This window comes from Ambystoma mexicanum, chromosome 12 (genome assembly GCF_040938575.1).
Source record: "Ambystoma mexicanum isolate Mex_15411 chromosome 12, UKY_AmexF1_1, whole genome shotgun sequence".
Lineage (NCBI taxonomy): Eukaryota > Metazoa > Chordata > Amphibia > Caudata > Ambystomatidae > Ambystoma > Ambystoma mexicanum.
Window position 1 is genome coordinate 1,002,374,493 of NC_090936.1, and position 26,550 is coordinate 1,002,401,042.

At 49.7% G+C, this 26,550-nt stretch overlaps 1 protein-coding gene across 2 annotated transcripts in view; it reads left to right on the forward strand.

The window, feature by feature from the left end:
• LOC138514193 (Golgi-associated RAB2 interactor protein 1A-like) overlaps window positions 1-26,550 on the forward strand; it is a 563,172-nt gene that overhangs the window by 368,370 nt on the left and 168,252 nt on the right. For both annotated transcript variants that reach the window (XM_069629527.1, XM_069629526.1), the window contains exon 5: window positions 19,102-19,181. In XM_069629527.1, coding sequence (XP_069485628.1) covers window positions 19,102-19,181 — 80 coding nt within the window. The remainder of the gene's footprint in view (window positions 1-19,101; window positions 19,182-26,550) is intronic.

The window sequence follows — 26,550 nt, forward strand, 5'->3', positions numbered from 1 at the left end:
CCCCACAATGTCGCCCATCACCACAAACATCCTTTGCCAGAAATGCACCAACTCCCCACACTCCCAAGCCACATGGAGAAAACCTGCCATCTCCTGTCCGCATCTGAGACAAGCCCCCGAGCTCTGAGGAAAGTAATCTTTTGACTGGTCCGGAGAGTAATAGCACTGATGCAAAACTTAAAATGGATTAGTTTAAAGTTCGAGTTGACTGCCCCCTTTTTGGTCATCCCACAGCAATACTCCCATGTATTTGCAGATATTTCCCTTCCCAGGGATCTCTCCCACAACTCTTTTGGCGACCTCCCAGCCACTAATTTGGCCTTCAAAGCTAATCTGTACAGCCCGAAGAGCACCCGCCATCCAATGCCTCCCCCCAACACCCTATCGAGCAGATCATCCACTGCAGGGGGCTCCGGGAAAGAAGGGAACAGCCGCTGCAATGTCACCCTCAGCCTGTAATACATAAACACATCTAATGCCGGCAGGGCTCTCTTTCCCTCAGCTGGTTTTTTTGAGATAAATTTCCCATCCGGGAACAAGTCTCCTAACCGAGTGACACCCAGCTGTTTCATAGTAGCCACATAATGCGCTTCGCTAGTCAGGGGAACGCCAGGAATAAATATTTGTGGAATTTCCGGCGAATAAAGTACACTACCGATGGGGCACGTCCCAAGAAAGACCAGGCCCAACATGTGAGCTCCACTAGATTCCGAGGAGACCGAGAGCGGCTTGGAGCCGTCAGGATGACCGACCGTAGCAACGCCGGCAATGCAATTGACCTTTCTATCTCCACATGTCTGTGCTCCGCCGCCATCCCGTACCAGTACCTGAGGTAACTCGCTTGCGCCACTATGTAATATAATTCAAAATCGGGACGTGCCAAACCCCCCTCCCCAACAGGTGCCATGAGCCGCCCCAGAGAGGCCCGAGCTTTTTTACCCGCCCATATGAAGCGCGCAATTGATGAAGGAAGGTCCGGAAAATATTTTTGAGGGACCTTTATAGGCACATTTAGAAACACAAATAGAAGTTTAGGAAGGATAGACATCTTGACCACCGAAATCCTGCCGTATAAATTAAGAGGGAGTGAGGCCCAGCCTAACATCACCTTTTTAACCGATTCTAATGCCTCCACATAATTTGCAGTATATACCCCCTCCTCTTTTCTCGCTACGGTGACCCCCAGATATCGAGTGCTCTGTAAATCCCACTGGAATCCCCAAATATCCCGAGATTGAGATGCCACACCCGTCAATGGGAAGATAACACACTTACTGGCATTTATTTTAAGCCCCGAAAGGTCACCAAAATGCTGAAGGTCCAGCATGACCGGGTCTAGGTTAATTTCAGGATGACGAATGAACAGGACCATATCGTCTGCATACAACGAAATGATCACTTTATGGGTATGCAGTTGGACTCCCCGGTGTAGATAAAACTCCTGAACCCATTCAGCCCAAGGCTCTGTCGCCAAGGCGAATAGCAGGGGGGAAAGCGGGCAACCCTGACACGTCCCCCGTTCAAGCAGCAACACCCCAGTGGTCTGCCCATTCACCCTCACTCTAGCCACTGGGTTGGTATATAAGAGTGACACCAAGGAAACAAAAACATTGCCCAATCCCATCCTGCGCAAACTGTGAATAAAAATGGCCATTCCACAGAATCAAATGCCTTGGCGGCGTCCAATAGGACCGCCACCACAGAGTCATCCGATGGCAACGCCGCCATCAGACCAAACATCCTCCGCAGCCCGAACGAGGTCGAATGACCCGGAATAAACCCAGCCTGATCGGCCCTCACCAGGACTGGCATCAGCGGCGCCAGTCACCTCGCTACGATCTTCGCCAAGATCTTATTATCAAGATTAATAAGCAAAATCGGGCAGTACGATGAGCAGTCACCCTCCGGCTTACCCGGTTTCAGCAATACAACCACTACGGCTTCTTTAAGGGTATCGGCCCAAAGACACCGCCTCCTGGTACACCCGTAACAGATACGGCACCAATCTTTCAGCATAACACTTTTAAAATTCTGCAGTAAAGCCGTCAGGGCGCAGTGATTTAATAGCATCCATTACTTCCTCTAGGGCCACCGGCCTATTCAACCAGTCCCTCTGCTCCTCCGAGCACCAATACAGCCCCAACCCATCAAGAAACGCCTCTATATCCGCCTGCGCAACCGTCAGGTGGGACGAGTATAACCGACCATAAAATTCCTGGAACTCATGAACAATCCCCTTGTCCTCATAGTGAGCAACTCCCCTCTCATCCGTGATCACTGTCACTCTATTCTTCTGGCCACCCAGCCGAGTAATTCTCACAAGTGACCGCCCCGGGGCCTGCCCTTCTCTGTATTGCCGAGGAGCTACCCTATCCCACATATACTTAACCTCCCACTGAGCAAGGGCATAAAACTCCTGTAGTTTCTGTTTAATACTTCCCTGCTGAGCCACAGTTGGGACGGGTGCCCCTTCCTGGAGGACCCGTATTTCTTCCTCCGTGTCAGCCAGATCCTTCCGTAACTTCCTCAGAATCCCCAGCTCCTTGGCTATACACTCACCCCTGATCACACACTTAAATCCTTCCCACAGGGTGCCAGCAGATGACACCGACCCATCACTGGCCTCAAATTATATATCTATAGCCTTCGCCAGTTCCTCCTTAAAGACCCCATCCGCCAGTACCTCACTTTTAAACCACCAGGGTGGCCTCACCCTATCTCGGCCATCTACACGAGTTGACAACAGAACAGGGGCATGGTCTGATAAATTACAGGCCAGAATACCTACCCCCACAGACCAACCAATAATTTCGCGGGACACCAGGAAATAGTCTAGTCGGGCTGTCGAGCCATGCAGAGCAGAGTAGTGGGTAAATTGACTCGCCCCAGGATTTCTCACCCTCCATATATCTTCAATATCCCACACCGGGAGCATGCCCCGTATCTTAGAGGAAGCCTTACTACCTAGACGTACCGCACTGCCCAACCTATCCAAAGAGGCATCCAAGACCGAGTTAAAATCCCCTGCCCAAATAATTTCCCCTTCGGGGAGTACCCCCAGCTGCCTCTCCACCCAGTCAAGTGACTCCATCGTGTCGTGGTTGGTACCAGAGTATCTTATGAGTGTATATAACTTCCCCTGGACCACCCCCTGTACCACCAAAGCCCTGCCTTCTTGATCTTTCACAACCCTGACCAGGCGGAAGCCTACCGAACTATGCACCAAAATACACAATCCCCTAGAGTAAGAAGAATAGGAAGAGAAATACCAATGGCATCCCCAGCTCTTGCCAAACTTAGATTCAGTGGCGGCAGTCAAGTGGGTCTCCTGATGAAAAGCCACCCCCACCCTATGGCGTTCCAGATAGTGCAAAACTTTCCGGCATTTAGGCCAGCTGTTCAGGCCCCTGACGTTCCAGGTAATATTTGAGAGCATTTGAGAACACACCTTCACATCCCCACTCAACCCCGCAAGCTTCCAGGCCCTCCATGTGTACCGCCAAATCCCCCAACTCCTCCCTCCTGCCCCCCATCCTACCGACAACCCCCCAACCTGTCAGTGATTTTCCTCCCTACCCAACCCCATTCCCCTACAGACCCCAACATGAGCACCCCCCCACCCATACTGGAGACCCCAACACTCCAGCCCCCCAACTAGTCAGTGATTCCCCCGACTTGCTGCCCCACCCCCCACCCAGCACCAACCGAGGCAAATCCCCACCCATGCCAGAAACCCCAACTATCCAGCTCCCCGAGTACCGTGAACATGTATACAACTGCTTTCACACAAGGGGTGGCTTCGGGCCCGACCCTCCATTGCATCTCACCACCAAAGCTGTTGTCTCTACACATGGATGCAACACCCTCTACCAAATATAGTCACGCCACTCACACTTCATCTATGAGTCAAACATTGTTCCTCTGGGGGCCGGGGGACTTGTATTTGTATTTGTATTTATTTATTTATATTGTTACATAAGTTTACAGAAAGACAGATTACAAATTGCATAGTAAATAAGCATACATAGAAAGTCGTCACAATAAATACAACAGTGGGTGGGGTTGTAGAGCATGCAATGGATGATTACCACATGGTGGTCAACTCTTCGTCTTGCTCATAGAGCCATTGTTTTGTTCTATGTTTGAAGGATTGGAGGGAGGGGACGTTCCTGAGGTCATTGGGTAGTGAGTTCCAGAGCTTAGCTGCCAATACCGGGAAGCTTGAGCCTCTGGCAGTCTGTAGTTTAAAGCTGGGAATAATGAGTGTATGTGCTTGCGCAGCTCTTAGTGGTCTGGCAACATATCAAGAAATGAGGTCGCCTCTTCCGGAGTCAGGAAGAACAGCGACTTACCTTCATGCACAACGCGTAGCTTGGCTGGAAATAACATTGCATACTTCATGCCTCTGTCCCGCAACCTCTTCTTGACGTCTAGAAATGTTCTCCTAGCAGACTCACCTTATCAGAAAAGTCCAGAAAGAACTTGATTACATCCCCTCTGTAGGACACTGTGCCTTTCTCTCTGGCCTTACGGAGTGCTGTATCCCTATCCCAGTAATTCATTAACCGGGCAATTAGTGGACGCAGAGGGGCCCCTGGTATCAGCCGCCGACCACTAGGGATCCTATGCGCCCTCTCAACAGCGCACAGAGGGGAAAAGTCTTCTGGTCCCAGCGCTTCTCTCAATATTTCTTCTACCAGGGTCTCCATGTTCTTCTGGCCCTCCGTCTCAGGCAAACCAACAATCCTAATATTATTCCTACGGGACCTCGATTCAAGTTCCTCCTGCTTCTCCCTAAACTCCCTCAGGGCCTTCCTGACCACAGCCATTTCCCCGGACACCGAGGCTGCCACATCTTCCACACCGGTTATGCGCCCCTCCGCCTCATTCAATCTTTCCCCATGTTTGTCCAACCGGACCTGCATGTGGTCCACCTTGCAGGTCAACCTATCAAGTTTACCATCTAGAGACTGTATTCCTGATTGCAACTGTGCTAGCATGGTCTTAATGTCCTGAAAGGCGGTTGCAGGATCCGGATCCACCCCTGAGACATGCGGCGCAACTGAGTCGCTGAGCGGGCCGTTATTCTTAGCTTGTGCAGGTATCTCAAAGTTCAACTTTGATTGCTGCTTTCCTCCCTTCCCCGACTTAGATATGGCACGAGTAATAAGCGGGCCACTAGTGTGACCTACAGGATATACCAGCCAGGGCCATCCGCACCTTTGTAACCCTCGCTACTCTCCCCACCAGAGAGCAAGTCCGAATCCCTTGGCCAGTACCGGGCTTCTCCGTACCCAACTTAGGGAACAGGGAGGCAGTCCAATAGTCTGCAATTGTTATCACACAACCTCAGGGCATAAGCTACCGGGGAGGACAGCCCTTACCGGTTCGCGACTGGGCAACTCCCGGCTGTGTGAAGCAAGTCCCTGCTCAATGTCCGCGGGATATTGGCTGGACCCTCCACAAAGTGCTTTTCCCCCATGTACTGCCCCCCCAGCTCAGCGTCCCCCAGTCTTATTGCGATGCCAATAGGCCAGGGTCTATTCCAAAACACACGGGCTGGCCTCCCCAGTCCATGCGCACACCCCGGACACAAGGGCCCCGGGGCGCCTCAGGCGGAGCACCCTATCCCCTTCCCTCATGGCGCTGCCTCAGGGATTCTAGGGACGTCTCCCGGCTTCTCATTCCACCCAGCAGAAGTAGACCGAGAGCAGCAGTGTCCACGGCGGCACAGGAGGGTAGAGCCCCAGCCCAAGCTAGGTCCTTGGCGCCTCTCCACCACCTCTCCCCTCCCAGCCAGTCACCCACCTCGGGGTCGCACCGATGCTTCCTGAGTGTTCCTCCTTATGTCCGCACCTCCGAGGCGATCACGTGCCCAGCCACCGCCGGGGGAGCTCAGCCTGCTTCCTCCCACCTCGGTACACAGCCCGGCTCGGGGGACGCCTGCCCCCTTGGCAACGTCCGGTCACGATCCGGAGCGTCCCGCAGCAGACAGCCGCCGCTTCAACTCAGCTCCAGAGGCCGTCCAGTCCGCAAAAGCGCCGCCGAACAGCGAGGCACACAAGCACCAGCCGTACAGGTCTGCAACGCCGCTTCTCTCCGTTGGCGCCGCGGGCCGCCACCTCTGTATCTGACGCCAGGAGTGGGTGCACCCACAGGCGCCAGGCGAACACCCCCAGCGGCACTTTCAGGATGTATGGTCCCACGGGGTGCCCTCTAAATAGTGGTCACCCCGCACAGGTAACTTGCTGCACCCACCGCCCGCACAGTCTTCGCCCCAGGCAGCGAACCCGGGGCTCCGCCACTCTGCACACCGAGCGAGTCCGCACCTCCCACACTCTTCACCGGAGCGGCCCACGGCCTTAGCTCCGACACACCGGTTTCCCACTGCTGCAGCACCGATTGCACTCAGGAGGACTGCTACGAGGGCTAGGCGCAGAGCAGCTTCACGTTCTGTAGCGTGGTTGTAGGATACTGCACAGATACCACCGGATAACAGGCCAGATTTAGAAGGTGCTGGAGAGCTTCACGGACCTGCAGCCATCTTGGTCGGGCTCCGCAGCGCCCCATCTACTGTCCAACAACCTTTTGCAGTTCCGACAGCTCTTTGTCAGAGATGCGGATTGGCAAGGCTTGAAACGTGTACAAGAGCCTAGGCAAGATTGTCATTTTGACTCCAGTCACTCTTCCCAACCACAATATTTCTTGGGACGCCCAACCTTTCAGGGTGGCTTTTGTTTCCAGATTTGTGGCGCCATGAAGGCCCCCGTATGTGTTAGTGATATTTAGCCCCAGGTAAGTGAACTCCCTCTCCGCCCGTTTAGAGGGGAAGGCCGATTGGAGCTCCCGCTGGATGTCCTTTGATATGCCTATTGACATGCCCACCGATTTATTATGGTCGATTTGGAGCCCAGAGACCCCACAAAATTCTGCTAGTAGGTCCACTAAAGGGGGCAGTGATTGTTTAGGGTTTTGTATGAAGCAGATAACATCTGCGTAAAGCGTTACTTTGTGTGTGCTTCCTGCCCACCCAAACCCTGTATTTGGGGGCTGTCTCTGATTCTTTGCGCTAGCAGCTCCATAGCCATTGCAAAAACCAAAGGCGACAGCAGGCACCCCTGCTTTGTTCCCCTACGCAGGGGGATCGGGTGGGAGTTGTTCCCATTCACCCTGACCATACTAGAGGGGATCTGAAAGTTTGCTAAGATTAAACTACTGATGTTTGGCCTAAAGCCATATAATGGCAGGAGAGTTTGCAGAAAGTCCCAGGCCATGCTGTCAAATGTGTGGTGCGCATCTAGGGAGATGAGTAAGACCTTGGGTGCCAGAGCAATCAAATCAATCACCCTCCTAATGTTTTTGTGGGCCCTTCTATTCTTGATAAACCCTGTTTGGTCTGCGTCTATAATGGGTGGGAACACATCCTTCCGTCTTGCCGCAATGATTTTACTGTACAGTTTAGCATCCGTGTTCAAGAGCGCCATTGGACGATAGGAGGAGCACTCCTCTGGATCTTTCCCTGGCTTTAGTAGAAGCGCGGTTGTGGATTCGGCCATAGAGTCAGTCATCTTACCCGAGCTGGAAGAAAGTGTTGTAAGGTGTGGGGCCAAATGTCCCGCAAATGTTTTATAAAATGCATTGGTAAACCCATCTGGTCCAGGGGCCTTCCCCCTCAGAAGAGAACGGATGGCCTGTGTCACCTCTTAGGCTGATATGGGGTTTTCCAAAGCCTCCCTCATTTCACCTTAGATCTTGGGGAGTCGAGCTTGCCTAATAAACTCTCTGTTGGCCCCAGGTTCCCCTTTATGTGGGACAGAGGTGTTCCTGAAAAAGTCTTCCATGATCTGCAACTTCTCCAGATCTGTGCTGACCCTCTGCCCATCCCCAGCTCTTAAAGCTCCAATGCTGTTGTGAGTGGCCCTTTTCCTGAGTTTAGCTGCCAATAATGTATTCGCCTCATTACCCCTAGAGTAATAGAATTGCTTCGTTATAAGCAATGATTGTGTTGCCTTCCCCATCAGGTGGGTTTCTAGTGCCTGCTTGGCTATTCTAAGTTCACGCCGCACCTGTCTGTTGCCCTCTTTAATATGTGCCTTGTCTTTCTCCTGGACTGTCTCTTCTAGGTCATTGCGGATTAGCCCCTGAGCACTATTCCAGGCTATTGTCTGCCCTATTATGACCCCCCTGAGTACTGCCTTCCCCGTGTCCCAGACCGTATGAGTAACTGTCTCCCGGGGGGCGTGGCCTGCACGCATGCCGTGAAGACAGGCTCCTGCGGAGCTCCATCTGTGATCCTTCCATATGACAAGAATATCACTGTAATGGGTCGGTAATCCAGGAACTGACCGGACAGAACGGAAGGGGAACCACTACCCAACACTCGTCCTGATCCCCGGCCCGAATCGGAGAAGCAAAGTCAGAAAACGGGAAGCCCAAAGTCGAGCCCCTGGGGCCCACAAGATGGCGGCGCCCGTTGCGCGCCGAGTCTAGAGCTGCGACCAAGTGCGACGTACTGCAGGGCGAGACGCGCGCCTGCACTGAGGCTGCTGGGGCTGACCGATCACGCTCCGGCTCCGCCTCAACACTGGTGACTGCGTGGAGGAGCGGAGAAGTCCGGGACTGCACCCCCCGGGCCTACGGAGCGATTGCGGCTGCCAGAGGCAGAGCTGACTGGGGCCTCGGGACTCCAGCTGCATTGGTGTCCCCCGCTAGAAAGACCGAGGCAGAAGAGGAGAAGTTTGCCCCGCGAAGCAGGAGCGGGCGGGAGGAGCTGCAGCCTTCGGAGTGCGTAGGCCTCGAGCGTGGCTGGCGCAGCAGGTGAGGAGGAGGGAGCGGAGTGGGCCCCCGCCCTGCCTGATAGACCCGTGAGAGGGGGTTCGAGCTAGACAGCGGCCCCCGGAAGCTCCGGGGAATCACCCACGGCTCCTCTATCGAAGCTCCTAGAAAAGCGTTGGGGCGGATAGTAAGCCCCTGGGAACTAATCCTACAGAAGGCCGAGACCACCGAACCCCACCGGCAGCCCACTGACAACACAGGTGGGGGACCTTCAAATCCCTAATAAGCTCCTGAGGGAACGCCATCTTGGACCCAAATCTTTGATACTCCCAGGACTAAACTCACTGGCCGAGAGACTGCAGATCGCCCCTTGGAAGCTCCTTGCTGGACACAGTGGCAAAGGTGGGGTTGAGACCCCGAAACTAGCGGGCAGCTAGGGCCTACACCTGGCCGGATCGGCAGTCCGAACAACAGCGACAGTACCCCGCCGACAGATACAGAACTGCTAAGGGCTACTTGATATCTAAAACACATTAGCCGATTAAAGGGGCCGCTAGGCCAACCTGCACACTGCGCAGTGAAGAACCCACAGCCTCAAAAACAAGGGATGTCTCCCCCCAAGGGTAAGCTGAAATTGGTCACGATGGATTCCTTCACGACAGTTAGACCCCAGAGACAGTCAGAACAAGATCCAGAACCTGTCGGCGAACTGCCCCAACAAGGGGAGGATCTCAAACATACGCAAGTCCAACAAGCAATAGCTGCCCTCCGTACATCACTTGAAGGAAGATTGGAAGAGGTGAAATCGGACATGCAGCTCATGCGTCAGGACGCCCGCAACCTAACTGAAAGGTCACGGTAGCAGAGACTACTCTCCAGGAAAACGTAGAGGACACGCGAGACCTGAAGAGAACGGTCCAGGATCTGGAACAGAAAGTGGTTAGGCTGGAGGCCCGCTCTGAGGAGGCCGAAGGGTGAGCTCGCCGAAATAATATTCACATACTAGGGGTCCCTGAGGACTTGGAGGGCCCAGACCCGACAGACTTCATCGAAACAATGCTGCTACAGGAAATAGGACCGGGTAACCTCTCCCAAAGGTTCTCCGTGGAAAGGGTCCATAGATCCCTTCAGAGACGTCCTCCACCCGGATCCCATCCATGCCCAATTATAGCCAAGATCTTAAATTTCTGAGATCGAGAAACCATACTGAGATACTCCAGAAAAGGTGGGGAGAGAAAGAGGAAAGATTCAGCAATAGTTATATACCCCGACTATACCCCTGCAGTGCAACGAGCAAGGAACTCCTTTATCCCAATAAAAGCCCGGCTAAGGAAACTCAACTTAAAATACATGCTGCTCTACCCATCACGCCTCAAGGTTCTCTATAACGGAAAAGCGATGTTCCTAGAGACTCCAGCCGCGGCCAACATGTGGCTTGAACATAACAACCTGGCAGATGATGGAACAGGACTATCAAAGTCGGATCGGGGCTGAACAGGAACCTGCCGGAAAGAGAAGGAAAAGGGTATTCCCCACATAATGACCGACCCCAGCCAAGCACAATTCAATGCAAGTCTTCTGTAAAGTAAGCTATACCGGACGAGAGCTCAAAGGACCACACGAGCGAAGTTAGGCAACTCACCCCACTGAAAACTGTGTGAGCAGTCTGCTCACACACAGCCTGATCCGGAAGACCAGGAGTGGCCTGGAAGGCTCGGGACCCCCTGAGCGTTGCAAGTTGGGAGCAACTGCTAGGGACTGTTCAACTTGTTTTGTTTGTTTTTCCCCATTCAAGGCAATGGGAGTTACTCAAGTTTCAGAATCTCCTACGAGTGAAACAAAAGATGCTGAAGAAGGTGGACGGGAGGGGAGATGGCAGGGGTCAGGTGAACCTGCAGAAGACACTGGTAGGTGCCGGACTGATTCAGAGACAATTGGATTGATCCGACATGGCATCTAACGCTAAAATAAAGATAATGACTTGGAATGTGAGGAGCTTGGGAACCTACTTACGCCGAAACAGAATCAAGTCTTACTTGAACAGAAAAAGAGTGCAAATAGCGCTGCTGCAGGAGACACACTGCACGGCGGACTCCCTGGCTAGACTGGGGGAACATTGGGGGGGACAGGGTGTGGGCACTACCTACTCTAAATACGCAAGAGGTGTGTACACTTGGATCCATCCCCAACTCCCATTCCACTTAATCAGGTCTGAGACAGATCCACTTAATCAGGTCTGAGACAGATCCTGAGGGCAGGTTTGTAATTCTCTGGGGCCAATTGGAACAGGAGAAAATATGCATAGTAAACTCTTACCTCCCCAATACTAACATTCCAGCACATTTGAACACTATGTACGCTAAAATCGCACCTTACAGACATGGTATTTTTTTCTGGGGGGGGAGACTTTAATTGTGTCCATAATGCGAACCTTGACAGGTCCCTGCCTCACCCGAAAGGCCCCTCAGCGGCAACCACAGCCTTGTCCTTATTATCAGATAGATTGAGCCTAGCCGACATTTGAAGAGAGCGTCATCCTCACTCCCGGGGGTACTCATACTTCTCCTCCCCTCATGATCTTCACACGAGGATAGACTACATCTTCATAGGTAAAGAACACCTGTCACAAATAGAAGAAGCACAACATTTGGGAAGAACCATTTCTGACCACCTGCCGCTCTTAATAGAATGGAATCAAACTGGCCCCAGACCCCCTATCCCTATGTGGAGAATGCCGATAGATGCCCTAAGTGACCCAGCGTTCAGGGAAGAACTGCATGAATTTATGGATAATTTCATTGAGAGGAACACAGGGAGCGTTACCCACCTGAGCACGATCTGGGACGCTCTTAAAGTAGTGGCGAGGGGAGAAATCATCGCGAAAGCAGGGGGCATCAGGAAACAATTGAGGGGTGAATTAGATCAGTGGGAGCAACAGGTTGAGCAACTCGAAGCTACCCCGGTGAACACTCACCAAAGAGAAGATAACCTTAAGGACCTTGGAGTTAAATGTGCCCTGGCATGGGAAAGACTAGCCAAATTTGATTATGCCACCAAAATAAACAGAACGCACAGGGAATCCGATAGACCTAGCAGAATGCTGGCCTGGTTATGCAGGAAAGAACACCCCAAACACATGATCACCATGATACAAACTGAAGAAGGTAAGGTAGTACAGACACAGCAAGATATAAACGAAACCTTCAAGGGCTTTTACGAACACCTTTACTCTCACAGGGATCAGGTTCCCCGAGAGCAAATCATAGACACACTGGAGGAAATAGGGCTCCCCAAAATGACCACTGAACAGGCTGAAGCACTTGACGCAGATATCACAGCGGAGGATATAACAGAGGCAATCAAGTCACTGGCCACCGCTAAGACCCCCGGGAGTGACGGACTACCCACTGAGTTCTATAAGGCATATGAGACCTCCCTAACACCCTTGTTACATGAGGTTTTTTAGGAGGCACATGAGAGAGGGATGCTTCCTGACAGCATGAGGGAGACCCTGTTAATTCCAATTATCAAGCCTAATAAGCCTACCGACAAATGTGACTCCTATCGCCCAATGGCCATGCTTAATTACGATGTGAAAATATTGACCACGGTATTAGCAGATAGACTGGCCAAAATCATAGGGGATGTAGTGCACAAGGATCAGTGTGGCTTCATACCAGGCCGGAACACGACCATGAACCTACGTAGAGTACAACAGATTATTGCTCAGACGGAGGCTAACACGGAGACATATGCGCTGCTGTCCCTTGATGCCATTAAAGCGTTCGATTCTATATTTTGGGAGTGTCTAGTGGCGGTTCTTATGGGTTTCGGCTTTGGCCCAGGGTTCATAAAATGGATCAAGATACTTTATACCAAACCTAAGGCCAGAGTAAAAACAGGAAAATACATATCAGAGGCCTGGGACATATGTAGGGGCACTAGGCAGGAATGCTCGCTCTCCCCCATGCTTTACGTACTAGGACTGGAACCCATTGCTATATACTTCTGAAGACAATTCTTTGACGCCGGGATATGGCTGGGGGGTATTGACCATGTTATCTCTCTTTACGCAGACGACGTACTACTGTACGTCAGGGACCAACAAAACAACGTGCCCACGATGTTAGATGTCTTAGACAACTTTGCAAAGTTTTTTGGTATACAATTCAGTAGGGCGAAGTCCTGCCTATTCCCCCTGGCAGGCCTCAAGTGGAAAGACATAACAGAACTTCCCGCGATAGGAATACAGTGGGAGCTGACCTCATTCAAGTATTTAGGGATACACATAATGCATACCCCTACATTAATGCATGAGCACAATACGAAGACTGTGATCCCAGCCCTGAGAAAATCCATGCAATTCTGGGCGAAACTTCCCCTATCCATGATGGGAAGAGCTGCAATAATTAAAATGATTGTCCTTCCCAGATTCTTATAGGGTTCCAGAATATACATTTTTACATCAGTGCGCATTTTTTCCGCCTGCTAGAAAGGATAACCCGGGATTTCTTGTGGGGGTCAGGGAGACGCAAAATAGCACTCTCCACCCTGATGCTACCGTACACCCAGGGGGAATCCAACTCCCAAACTTTGAAAAGTACTACCTGGCAGCACAGCTTAGTTTTGTCACCAAATGGCTAGCAGACAAAGCCACATCTGAGACCCCCCTGCTGCAGACCCTAGTATCCCCGTTGCATATGAAAGAACTCATCTGGGCCCCCTCCCACCTGATGCGAAATGCCCCTTTCATGGCCATCCTGGGACAAAAAATTTGGCGCAGGACAGTAACCCTTACCTGCACTAAGCGCCACTACTCCCCGGACATACCACTACTCTGGGACCTATGCGGCTCCGTCGCAGATCTGCACCACCTCAGACACTGGGAAAGGAATGGGATATACTCATGGGGGGACCTGTTTGTGGATGGGGCTTTTAAAGATTTTGAGACACTTCAGGAACTAGATGGAGTCAATATAGGCCAGTTCCTGTGGTATCAGAAGATGAGAACCACAGCACGAACCAAGTGGACGTCATGGCCGGAGGAACTGGAATCAAACCCCCTGATTACACTACTTTATGCCCTGGGTGAAGGTTGGAAGCCGGTGTCCCAGATCTATGGCCACCTAAGTGACATCCCCAACCCACGGAGTGCTGTTTTGAGAGGCAAATGGGAAGCGGACATGGACCAGGAATTGTCGGATGGAGAATGGGAGAGGGCCTTGACATTTCCCAAGTCTGTCTCCAGAAACCACAGATTCAGACAAGTACAACTCAACCTGCTACACCGAACATACTTAACCCCATCCAGGCTGGCAAAAATCAATAATATGTCGCCCTCCAATTGCACATGGTGTGGACAGAATAATGCGGACTTGATCCACATGTTCTGGAAGTGCATTAAGACACAATCCCTGTGGACTGCCATACAGCAGACAAGCGATAATCTGGGGGTGACTAGATACAAATGGACCCCGGAGGAATGCCTATTGGGTACATACACTAGACCGGCCAAACTCAAGCACCTCACCAGACTAATGGACATTATGTGTATACTGGCAAAGAGGACTATCGCAATGTCTTGGAAGAAAACGGCCGGGCCCCAACAGAAAAGCTGGCACTCTGAGCTGAAACGCTTGGTACGAGCAGAAACAACGGCTTGGGAGGACAGTGTAACCAGATCCACAGATGACTGTAGCACGACCCTGGAGGCCTGGAAAGAACTCACAGACTCCCTGTTTTACCCCTCAGATGACAAGCCCCCATGAACTAGTATGAATCCACTGAAAACAGACCCATGCACTGAATTGGCAAGACCTGCAACCATTTCGCTGCTACCTCACTGGGCTCTCAGAGGCATGGGCCCCTCCCTTTCCCCCCTCCAGACCATCTGGACCCCCCCCCCTGCTCCACCAAGCGGCATTAGCTCAACGGGAGAAACACTGGGAGATAGTTAATGTTGTTAATGTTGTAATGTTAATTTGTTGAATGTTTTATTCTGAAAAGCTCACTATCCTCGAATTACGGACGTATCTGGTGTCCTGTAAATGTATTAAATAATAAATGCCAATAAACAAATTTGAAAATAAAATGAGTAACTGTCTCCCCTGCCTTGTTTTCTTGAAAGTACTGGAATATTGTGTTCTCGATTGCCTTCCTAGCTACCATAGCCCCAAGAATAGGCTCATTGAGCCTCCATGTTTTTTTTTGCTGCAGGGTCCTTACATCTAGGACCATTTTCAGCAACACCTGGGAATGATGGTGACTAGTGGTATGAGAGTGGGAAAAACCAAGAGCATATCCAATCAAGAGAAGCCCCCATGTACTGCTGAAAGGAACGTATACCCAATTTCCCCTTGGTGGGCAAATCGCCACACCTCGATCAGTGTTAATCCCCTCTATAAAGTGGTCATGGCGTAGAAATTAATTTTATCGTTGTTCGACAGAGCCAGGGTTTTATGTATCATTGGGTCCACCACACAGTTAAAGTCCACTCCCAGTATGCCCTCACCCGCCATGAAGCTCCTGACAATCCCATTCAACCCCTCGAAGAATTCCCCCCTTTCATATTCGGGCCATAAATCACCCCAAGAGTGACTTTTCGATTTCCCAGGGCCCCTTTTGCTAGCAGGTACCTTCCCTGTGTGTCCCTCAACATCTCCCTTATTTGCAATGGTACTCCCTTATGAACCAGGATTGCCACTCCCCGCTTCTTCTGCCCACTCGTTGCAAAATATGCCTGTCTATATCCCTTCCCAATCAAGCGTTTCTCATCCTAAGTGAGTCTCCTGGATGAATGCAATGTCTACCTCCATGGAAGTGAGCCTTTGGAGAATTGCTTTACGCTTGACAGGTGAGTTTAAGCCGCTCACATTCAGAGACAGGAATTTTATGGTAGGGTTAGCCATTATTTGTTATATATTTGTGCTCACTGCGCCCCATTGTGGAGAAGGTCCGGGGTGCCCGCCGGGTAAATAGAGTACCTCCTGCTCGGTAGTTACATTTGTAAATAAGGATGTGAACCGTTCCCTAAAAACAATAACCCTAAATAAAAGTAAACCAGAAAGTGTGTCCCCAACATAACATCATCTATAGTTGCGCAGATCCATGCCCCTGCACACCAATAAACCTGTCATCCGTTACTTATGATTACAGTTAACTGGACCCCCATCTTACAGGTTGTCAAATCCTCACCCCCATGCCCTGTATTCCCCATCTAATGGAGTGTGCTGTCTGCCTCCCCCTCCCCGCTCTGCCTGGAGTGGCTTGCCCAGCAGAAGGCCCCAATCTAAGCCCCTCATTTCTCCTCTTTATCCAGCGGATCAAATATAGCAACACTTGCTCCTTCAACCTTTGCCCGTTGCGGGGCGCCGTTTCCACGAACTTCCTCCACCTCGACCTCCTTGATTTGTCTCTGACCAGGCCATCTTGACTTTGAGGCCCATGTCCTTGGGGCGAGCCCTCACACGGACCGTTCATCAGAGTGGCTTCGGATCCAATTGCATATTTTTTATTCTTGTGCTCAAATAGCAGCTTGCAGGGCAACCCCCCACCGGTATTTGATCCTTTGTGTCTGCAGCCAAGCCATCATGATGTGCAGTTTACGCCTATTTGCCAGGGTGTGTGGTGCCAAATCCCTGAAACAGAGAGATTTGTTTTCCTCGAAACTGGACCCGCTCCATCCTCTTCGCCGCTGCCATGATCTGTTCTTTTCGTTGAAAAAAGTGGACACGGGAGAGCACATCCGGGAGGAGGTTGCAGCACAGTTGATGTGCCGAGTACACCCTGTGCGTTCTGCCTAGCTCGAGCCCCGCTGTTTCTGGGTGGTCTAGCAGAGTACGCAACAGTTCTTTCACATAGCACCCTAGCTCTTGGTCTGATACTTCCCTCGGGATGTCACTAATCCTGATGTTATTACGTTGTGAGCAGTTCTCGAGGTCCTCCTGCTTGACCCATAACATTTCCAATTGCTCTTCCATGCCAAGGATTCTGTTAGCGAGTTCCGCCTGATTGTGGGCCTGCTCGCATAGGATGTCCTCCACTTTGTTTTTCTTGTTTCCAGCCCAATCAGGTGGGAGTTTAGGTCTGCCACTGTCTTTAGCATCGTGTCTTTAGTGTCTTTGATCTCTTTAGAAAGATCTTGCTTCAGCAGAGACAGTATCTCCCCCAGATCTTCTTTCGTGAAGGATGTTGGCGTCACCATTCCTGCTGGGGGTGGGTGAACCGCGGCTAGTGTTTCTTTGGGGAGGGCCTCTTTGTCCCTTTCCTGGATCCCGAGAAACACCTTAATGTCGCCCGACCCCGACTTGGACCTCACCTCCCCCTTCGTCATCCTCTCTGCCGCTGGACTGCCTGCCGATATGGGGTGGTTCACTCCCTCATGAGCCTGATCCCCGAGCGAATTGAGTTGGTGTGACTGCAGTGTTACTGACAGTGCGGCTCTACAGAGGGGAATCATCCAAATGTCCAGAAGACGCTACTTATGTGTGCCGGGGCCACACCCCTCACTGAACCCTTCACACCTCTCAGCCACACAGGTTGACCTGTCCAGAAAGCGGCAACACCTCAGGTTAGCTTGAGCCCATAAGCTGAAAGGGGTGCACTGGCATGTCTCGCAGGCGCTTTGGCCACTCCTGTGCTTTCTTCTCCTGTGTGATGAGCATATTGCATCTCCCGCTTTGCCGCTTAGCTGAACGCTCGCTGCCCGCTGGAGACCTTCAGCGCCCAGATTTACTATCTCTTGGCTTCCGGTTGCACCTTTCCTCCCTGAGGCCATCCACCTCCTGTGCCATGGTCCTCTTACTCCCAGTCAGCTAACTCCCTTTGCATTCACCCAGGCCGCCCGTTTCATAATTAGGAAAGGCTCCTCCTCTGCTCACGGTCCTTTCACCCCGGCTGCCCGGATTGTAATAAGGCAATCAGCCCCATGCGCTCCTCCACGTTTTCACCCAGGCAGCCCCAGCGACCTGGAGTCAAGCAGCCCCCTACTGGGCGAGGCCCGCACGCGCCACGACCATACAGCCCTTCCTCGCCAGCAGCAGCCACCGGCAGTCCCCCAAAGCACACACAACGCTCCCGGGTGCCCTCCAGTCCTGCCCAGCTTCTGTCCCTTTATCATAGCTCTCAACTCACACGCTTTTGGTGGGTGTCACCCGCCCTGTAAACGGCTGACTCACCCGCCAAGCCTCCTGCACGCCCATTGATTCCAATGGGCGTCTCACCCGCCAAAAACAAAATCAGGTGATTTCACCCGCCTTTGCAACACAAATGGTTGAGAGCTATGCCTTTATCCACGGGACCGCCACGAGGACCAGGCCCCCAGCTCTACCCCTGCTCCTTACTTGGGGGAGACCGTCCACTCAAGTGCCTCGGTGCAGACTCTGACTACGACAGCGGCCGCAGTCGGGATCCAACAGCACTTGTCCCTCCAGCTTCCCTGGCCTGCGGCTTGCCTCCCCTACAGCTCAGGGTTCATCGCCTCTCCACTCTGCCCTTCATAGACTCGGGCACTTCAGCACTCGCTTCCAGGCGAATCTGGCCCGGAACACCAGCACACTCCGCCTCTGCTTCATGAGGGATGACGGAGCTATCAACCTAGGCGGCCATTTCTCCCCGCCCCCTAGCTCTCCACCTACAAATATCTTTTAATGAAAATGTAACATTTCCACTAATAAATCCGCTTGTGTTTGGGTAGGATTATGTCACGCAAAAAGAGTAAGCAGATACATCTGATTTAGGAGTTGCAGATGCATTCACCTGGACACAGCTCGAGATCAACATATTGCAATAAATGTCAGGGACCGAAGAAAGTTAGGTATTACATTAACGTTCTTGCATTTGCTATGAACACTACCAGGGCTACTAACAGCTTTATGACAAGTCTGGTGATTCCTATAGTTAATGGACCATAAACTTTCCAAAATAAGTTATCATTTACCTGCGATCCATAAGCAGCTCAGTGTTTCCTTCAAGTGCTGCACTTTGAAGTCCACACACACATGCATTCCATTATTAGAACTTCTTGACCCTGAAACCTACCATTCATGGACACTTTTTTCATTGCTCCTTGGTACTGAAAGATCGAGAGATGCAGTTCAATAAACCTGAACAGCATCAACACCGTTCAAATGCAGGCGTGCCTTCTATGTCACACCCTGCTTAGTATTCAGAAAAAAAACAGTCTTAAAATGGAGGCTCTAAATTATGGTTCAAAGATGCAGGCTTTTAGGTAAAGTAAATAATGTAGTAGAATTTTCGACAAAGAAAAGAAAAAATAAGATATGCTCCTGGCAAGGTTTTTAATTATACACCTTTTCTCCTAATTAGGCTGAGCCCTGTGATCAGTAGTGAAGATATTGCAGAGGCAAAGACGATCACCCATGGACACTTAGAGCGCTTGATACCAGGTAATCTTCAGAGCAAAGGATAAAGCTTATCCATCCAAGAGACTATGGGATACAGCTTACCCCCACAGATGAATTGGTAAGAGAATAAGTGGTATTGCTTGACCTTGCAGAGAGATTGAGGGCTATCAGTTGATCCCAGAAACATTGCAGGGGTAGATATTGATTTTGTTGAAGGTAGAGTAGTGGTCTTTAAACTATCCACATACGTCCCTGGGTGTCCAGGCACTGTCCAGTGGGACACAGGTCAGTTAAAGATGTGGAATGGGCCTGCACGTTACAGCCGTTTCCAAGCCAGAGGAAGAAAATGAGATAGATGGAGAAATGGGCGCAAGAGAAGATATGGTCAGAGAGGAGGGGTAAATAGATGAAGAAGAGTGCAAAAAGAACAAGGGAATCCAGAAAAACAGGAAGAGAAAAAAGTGCTAGTAAAAGACAAACAAAAGGAGAGAAGGAATGCACATATATAGTGAGAAGCAGGGTGATGGAAGGAAGAACATGAAGGAGAGGAAACTGTACAGGAATACTGTACAGGAATCAGTGGTGTGAACAGAGGAGAAGAAAGAAGGGGATACAGATAGGAGAGACAAATGAATAGAAGGATAGAAAATGAAAGATGGAAAAACAGTTTGAATGTTGGTGAGAGAAGAGAGAGAAAGATAAAACAGAGATATTGGAGGTATGAAGAGGTATAATGGAAGGATTGGGAACTCGAATGAGAGAGTTTGAGGGCAAGATAAGATAGAAGAAGGAAAAGGGAGAGGGGTGACTGATATAAGAAAAGGAAGCCTCTCAACCAGACCCATGCCTGGCGGGTCTAACCGTCCATCCTGGTTTTTCTTTCCATTCTGGGACTGGTAGTCCTGTATTTATAAATGAAAAGATAAAAATACAACAACCAGAATGCAGACAATAAAAACAGGACTATATGGCTTACGCCAACTGCTATTTGTCTATCTGAGAGCTTTGGGAAAGAAGGGGCAAGAGAAACAGAATCAAGAGAAAAAAGAGCAACAGTAAAGGATAGAGTAATAAATAAATGCAAGAGACAGATGGAGAATTGCAATGGTAGAAAAAAAGAAAAAACAGATCGGTGGAATGGGATGAGGAGTGACGAAGCACCAGGTCTACGCTGTGATGGGGTACTAGTATACTTTATATGGATCTAGTCAGGTGGCTTTTTCAGAGTTTCTGGTGGGAGTATTATAACATCTCTTGGCTAATAGGGATGATGGTTGGCCATCACTCGGCTCAATCGTACTTGTTGGCTGTGCCTAGATCAGAATGAAGTTGAGACTATTAGACATGTCTCAACATCATGTCCTGCCATGAAAAGGGTCTATGTTGATTATTACAGTAAACGGTTGTATACTAATTGACCTTTTCACAATTGACCTCTGGAGAATTTACCTCGGGAGAATTGACCTAATTTAGAAGGTAAATTAGGGCATATATACGGGGGGGGAAACCCCCCACAACCCCCTACCCAATCCCCTTATATTATTTATAATCCAAAACCAACCCAATACATATATAAAATAACTAAAATAATATAAAGGTCAATTGTGCAGAAGGTCAATTAGGACCGCTATAATTGGGTCAATTGTGCAAAAAGTCAATTGTAAAAGGTCAATTTGGGTAATACCCAGTAAACATGTGAAACAAATTCACATAATAAGGAGAGAGAATGTTTGGCTGAGAAGTGTTTCAGGTTGACATTCTGTTGTCAAATGAAGGGGATTTAGTGAAAATGGATGAATGACTGCGGATGACTAGGGTAATCAGGTGCACCGACAAAGATTAATCTGAGGAATGATGTACTGGAATCCTGTATATGTTATGTTGAAAGATACATTGTATATAGTCTTAGTTTTATGTTAATTTATTGGTTTTTAGAAATGTATATGCTGTGTATTTATTGTACTGTATTTAATATTTTATATTGTGAAGATACTGTGTGAAGAAAAGTGTATAACTATAACATACAAAATAAAATTATAAACAAATATGACATCTCTAGGGAGTTTAACTCGTAGTCCCAACATATACTGTATCTCAGAAGCAGCATCACCTTACAGTGTGCTAGCAATTCGCTCTCTTAAGTTCCAGCATGCAGCGGGTCTTTTTGAAGTGGCTTTCTCAGTGTGCTCTAGGAATTGGCGCTCTTCATTTCCAGCATGTAATATGTCCCTTCTAAGCAAGCTTCTCAATGTTCTCTACGAACGTGTACTTTAATTTCCAGCAGTCAGAAGGCTTTTCCATTGGGTTGTTATCAATGCACTCGAGGAAATCTTACCTAGTTACAGCAGCCGACAGGATCTTTCAATGTGTTCTTCTCAATGTGCTCCATCAGTCAACTGAGCTTTTCAATGAGTCTTCCAAATGTGCTTCAGGAACTTATACTTCCAAGTTCCAGCATTCAGGTGGTTTGTTCAAAATGAGTTCATTAACTCGTATTTACAGTTCCAGCATGTCTGTTCCAAGTGTCCTTCTCAGTGCACTTTAAGAACTCAAGCTCATAGTTGCAACATACCACACGTGTGTTCAAAGCATCGGTCTCAGTATGCTCTCGGAACGTGTATTCACATTTCTAGCATTTCCATTCATAATGGTTTTCTGCATTAGGGTTTAGCCTCTAGTTTCTCCTCACCACCTAGGCCTTCACGCCATCTGCTCACTCTGGCATTTGGTGTCTTTCCATGAGTCTGTATCTAGGGGTGGGAGAAATAGCTGAAATTTGCTCCACAGAGAAAGAGGTGAATTCTGGGCGAATTCTGCTGCATTACCAATCTAGCCCACGTGGAGAATTTGGCATATTTCATCTTCCAGCTCGATATTTCAAATTTGTTCCTGAAATTTAGTGCGCAGTGAAACATTTTGGTGAATCTAAAATTTCATGCAAAAAATAAATTTCAGCTGGAGAGCTTAATCGTCAAAAAGTAACAAATTGCAAAAAAACATCTGCTCCACCAGCAAAATGACATTGTTGGTGAATTTCACCAATTTGGTTTCGGTGGCGGCAATTTCTCTCAAACCTCCATGCATATCTGGCCAATTCGGATCCCTGCTTCTTCCACTCTTTCTTTGTCTCCAAATGTGCTCTAACCTTTGGGTCCCCACATCAGAACTCACTCCAGTGATTTTGCTCGGGGCCTGGGGTTCACATCTCTGCTGTACATCTTGCTCTCATCTCTTCTCTGCATTGCCCCTGCCTTCTCATCGCAGGAGGTTTTCAGGTGCCATCCTTACTACTGAGTGGCTTCATGGCAGACATTCATTGGTTACACACAGAACAACCTTGTCCCGCTGCTCCTTCTCCAGATGTTTGTAGCTCAGCATTCCCTTGATTCCTCCTCCATTCTCCCGGATTTCTACTGCTGCAGACCTCACTGAAGAAAGTCTTCTCCGTCCTTACATTGCAGGCTTTTCTTTCATGCCCCAATGCCGCAGGCATGGTCAGCCTGCAGTCAGCATAAATAGCAGACTTTGGCCATGGTATTCTGCTGTATGTGCAAGGAACCTTATCACACCAATTATTGAACCTTTCATTATACCAGAACGTGGAACGTTCTGCTGCCTCATTATTGGTGGAAATCATTATTCCTCCTATCAGGATTTATTTATTTATTGTGTATTTGTAAGGCGCTTATACAGCAAGTAAATTGTGTTTCAAAGCGCCAACAGGGCAACAGGGAGGGAACATGGGAATTAAATGCAAATATAACAGTGAAAGATAGAGGTGGTCCTACCAGGCCTTGTGATCATTCAGAACGTGCAAGTGCAGAGAGAGAGATGGGATGAGGGAGGGGGGTAAGTGCTAGCAGTACCACGCGGAAGTGGTAGGGAGTAAGAAGCTGGTGAGAGTGGTCAACTGCCAATAAATAACTAAGTGCAGGCCTGTGATACCACAGGCCGGTGGGTGCCAAGGCAAGTGCTAGGAGTGGGCGAGGCTGAAGGGGATTGGGTGTGTGAGGCCAGGACCCAGGTGGACACATAAGGGCACTGGTCACCAATCTCAGCAACTATAGGATTGGCAGAGGAGGGATAAAGGATGACCAGCATATTTTATTGAAGTCCTATGATGAAGAAAATAAAATGCAATTGTGGATTTTTTCCAGTTTGACTATCTGGCCAATACCTCTGCATCAACTAACTGGGATGCAGTTATGGCTTCTTTAAGAAGCACCTTAATCTCTAGTTCGGCACATGTTTATAGACCATTTGTTAGAGCACCTACCTGGATCACACCCTGCTCACGTCTCCAGGTGTGGCGGGTGTTTCCGTGGTTTTGGCTCTGGAGGGGCGGCATCCTGCGGCGGGTCGCCTGCCAGCGCACTCGTGCGCGGGCCTCGCGGGTAACCATGAACGAGGAAGTAAGCTTGTGTTCCAAGCCTCGTTCTGGTTCCCGCTTGGCCATGACGTATGCGCAAGCCCGCCTGCGCTCCAAGCCTCGCTTTCATGCGGGACGCTGTAAATAGCGTCCGGCTCCTTGTACAAATCGCGTCTTAAAGCGGTTTTTTCTTGGATGACCACAGCGTTTGGTGCCTACCTGTTCTGTTCCTGTTTTTTGCCTGATTCCTGGCCTGTGCCTGTGCTCCTTGTCTGGGTCCCTGGGTTCCCTTCGGTTTGGGCTCCTTGATCTTTGGTTGGACCCTAAGCCTCCTTGTGTTTTTCTTGGCCTCTCAGTGGTCCTTCCCTTGGACTCCCTGCCCCCAGTCCTAGTGTGTTTTGCCCTTTGGTCCCTTGGTTGCCCTCCTGTGGTCATTTAGGTTCCTTCTTCTTCTGAGTCTGAGTCCCACCCTGGGTCCTTCCTGTTCTCCTGGGTTTCCCTTCCAATTGAACCCCAATCTTCCATGCTGGTCGGATGCTTTCCTTGCCTGCCTGGCTGAGGGTACCAGTCCCACGGATCTTCGCCAGTCACTCGTGATCTGTTTGTGGAACCTTCTGAAGATCTTCTTCTGCCATTCCAGTATTTGGAGATTGCCACACATCTTGGACTGTAACCTGCTTGACTACTCCATCAACCTCCCTGTCAGTGCTTGCACTGTCCCAACGTCATGTTAATCCGCAGGGAGGTGTGTCCGTGGTGTCGGGAGGTGGTCCCATCCATTCCTGTTTCACTGGAGTTGGGTTGGGGTTGCCTCCTTGAGTCACCTTCTCTTCACCCTGCTCCAAGATCGGACAGCCTGGCGTCACCGGCGCATACAGCAACGGAAACGTCAAGTACGCAGCGTTCTCGGGACGCACACCTTAACACCATCTAATAAAAGAGTAGGACAACTTGAGAAAGACATTGGTTGATTGTGAGACTCTTTGACAAATTCAAGAGTTTAAATCAACATACCTCACCAGAAAAGTTCAGATATGAGCTTAACTTTATCCTTAGAATGACAAGTTATGTGGTGTTGAACGTAACCAAGAATCCATATGAGAACTAGTCTGGGAAAGTTTTGGCCCACTTTTTAAAAATCAAAAGTGAGAGAACACAAGTAGCTGCTATTCACAAAACGGATGGGTCCATGCAGTTATAGCACTAGACATTTTGTCGGAGTTCCTAGATTTCTAGTGATTCTCATAACAGAAACTTTCTTGGGAGGTCAAAGGGAGTGTCAAGAATCTTTCTCACACAGAAAAAGGCCGGACTCGCCAACGGTCAGCTGACTGGCGGGTGCCTTGGCATCTTTTACCCCGCTCCCACACATTTTCCAGGATTACTCGAGTGCGGCGTGACGTGCGCAATGATATCACGATGCTCGATAAACATGCACGTTGATGTCACACGCCATAGACTGCTGCGATCAGATGCCTGCGTTCCTATGAAAGCACTGATTGACTCTGGCTCTGTGCTTCCCAAGGAAAGCTACTTTCTGGCTTTTCCCTGCCAGTACCTGCAGTGTATTTTCAGTTCTTGGTTTGTTTCCTATCCTTGACCTTGGTTCATGTCCCTGGCTCTTGCTTTTGGATTCTCCCTGGGTATTGCTACTTCTGTTGACTTCATGGTACTGGACTCTATTTTGGCACTGGATTGGTTTGACTCAGCATTTTGTATATCGGATTCCCTAATTGACATTGGACTTTGTGGGCTTTTTTTTCTCTACCTTTTCCGTTTTATTGGAACTCTTGGCTCCTCACTGGATTGGGGAATTTTCATCACATCCCAGGTGCTGTATTGCATTTAGATATTCCTCCTCCCTCTTTCAGTAGTATGCATCTTTGGGCTGCCCGGGTCAGGTCCCTTGCAGACTTACCATCCTGATTGTGTGAGTCTATGTGACTCCTTGTCCACTTTCTTTGTGAACAAAATATCAGCTATCAGAGACACTATTAAAGAGGAGGCTGATGTACCTACCGTTGATAGGGTTTCTGTTGAACCCCCTCCTGCTACAGGGTCTTGGTCCACTTTCCCTGTTTTCTCACATTCTGACATTCTTTGAGCTATTCAGCAATTAAAATCCGCCTCTCCTGCAGACGCCATACCGCTGCCCTTTATAAAGGAATCTTCAGGCGACTTGATTGCTCATATTACCTCTGCTATTAATCTTTCTTTTACTACTGGAGTGATTCCTCCCTCACTTAAACATGCTTTGGTTATTCCTTTATTTACAAAAACCTCTCTGGATCCTGAAGTACTGGCCAATTATCGGCCTATTTCATTATTGCCGTTTATGATGAAGGTTCTGGAGGCATTGGTATCTCCTCTCCTGTCCAACTTACTCGAGTCCTCTCAATACTTTGATATCTTTCAATCGGGCCTTCGTCCAGGGAGAGGTGCGGAATCGGTCTTAAACTCAGTACTTGATGATTTGGCATGCCTGGTTGATCAGGGGGGTGTCGAAGCGGTCCTGCAATTAGATCTGTCGGCGGATTTCGCCACTGTCGAGACCTGTCTGCGGCCAGATTGTCTGGCCAAGTTCTTGACTGGTTTTCAGCCTTTCTAGCAGACAGTTTACAGTCAGTATCTTTTCCTCCTTTCTGATCGGCACCCGTTTCTCTTGTATGTGGGGTCCTGCAGGGATCAGCACTGTCTCCCATCCTGTTTAATGTTTACATTAGACTCCTGCTGGTCCTTCTCCAATCTCATGAGTTCCGCTTTTATTCCTACGTGGACGATACCCAGATCCTGATTCGTTTGGACCTTTCTCAGTCTGAGACAGCTACCCGCCTGAGAAAGTGCCTGGAAGAGTTAGGGGAGTGGATGACCTGTAATTGGCTAAAGCTTAATACTAGCAAAACTGAGGTGATGGTTGTAGGTACCAACTCCCCCCATCTGCTCTGGACCAATGACTTCTGCCCATCTGCCCTTGGCGCACTTCCTACGTCTGTTCTGTCAGTCAGAAATCTGGGGATAGAAATACCTGCCTCCCTGACCATG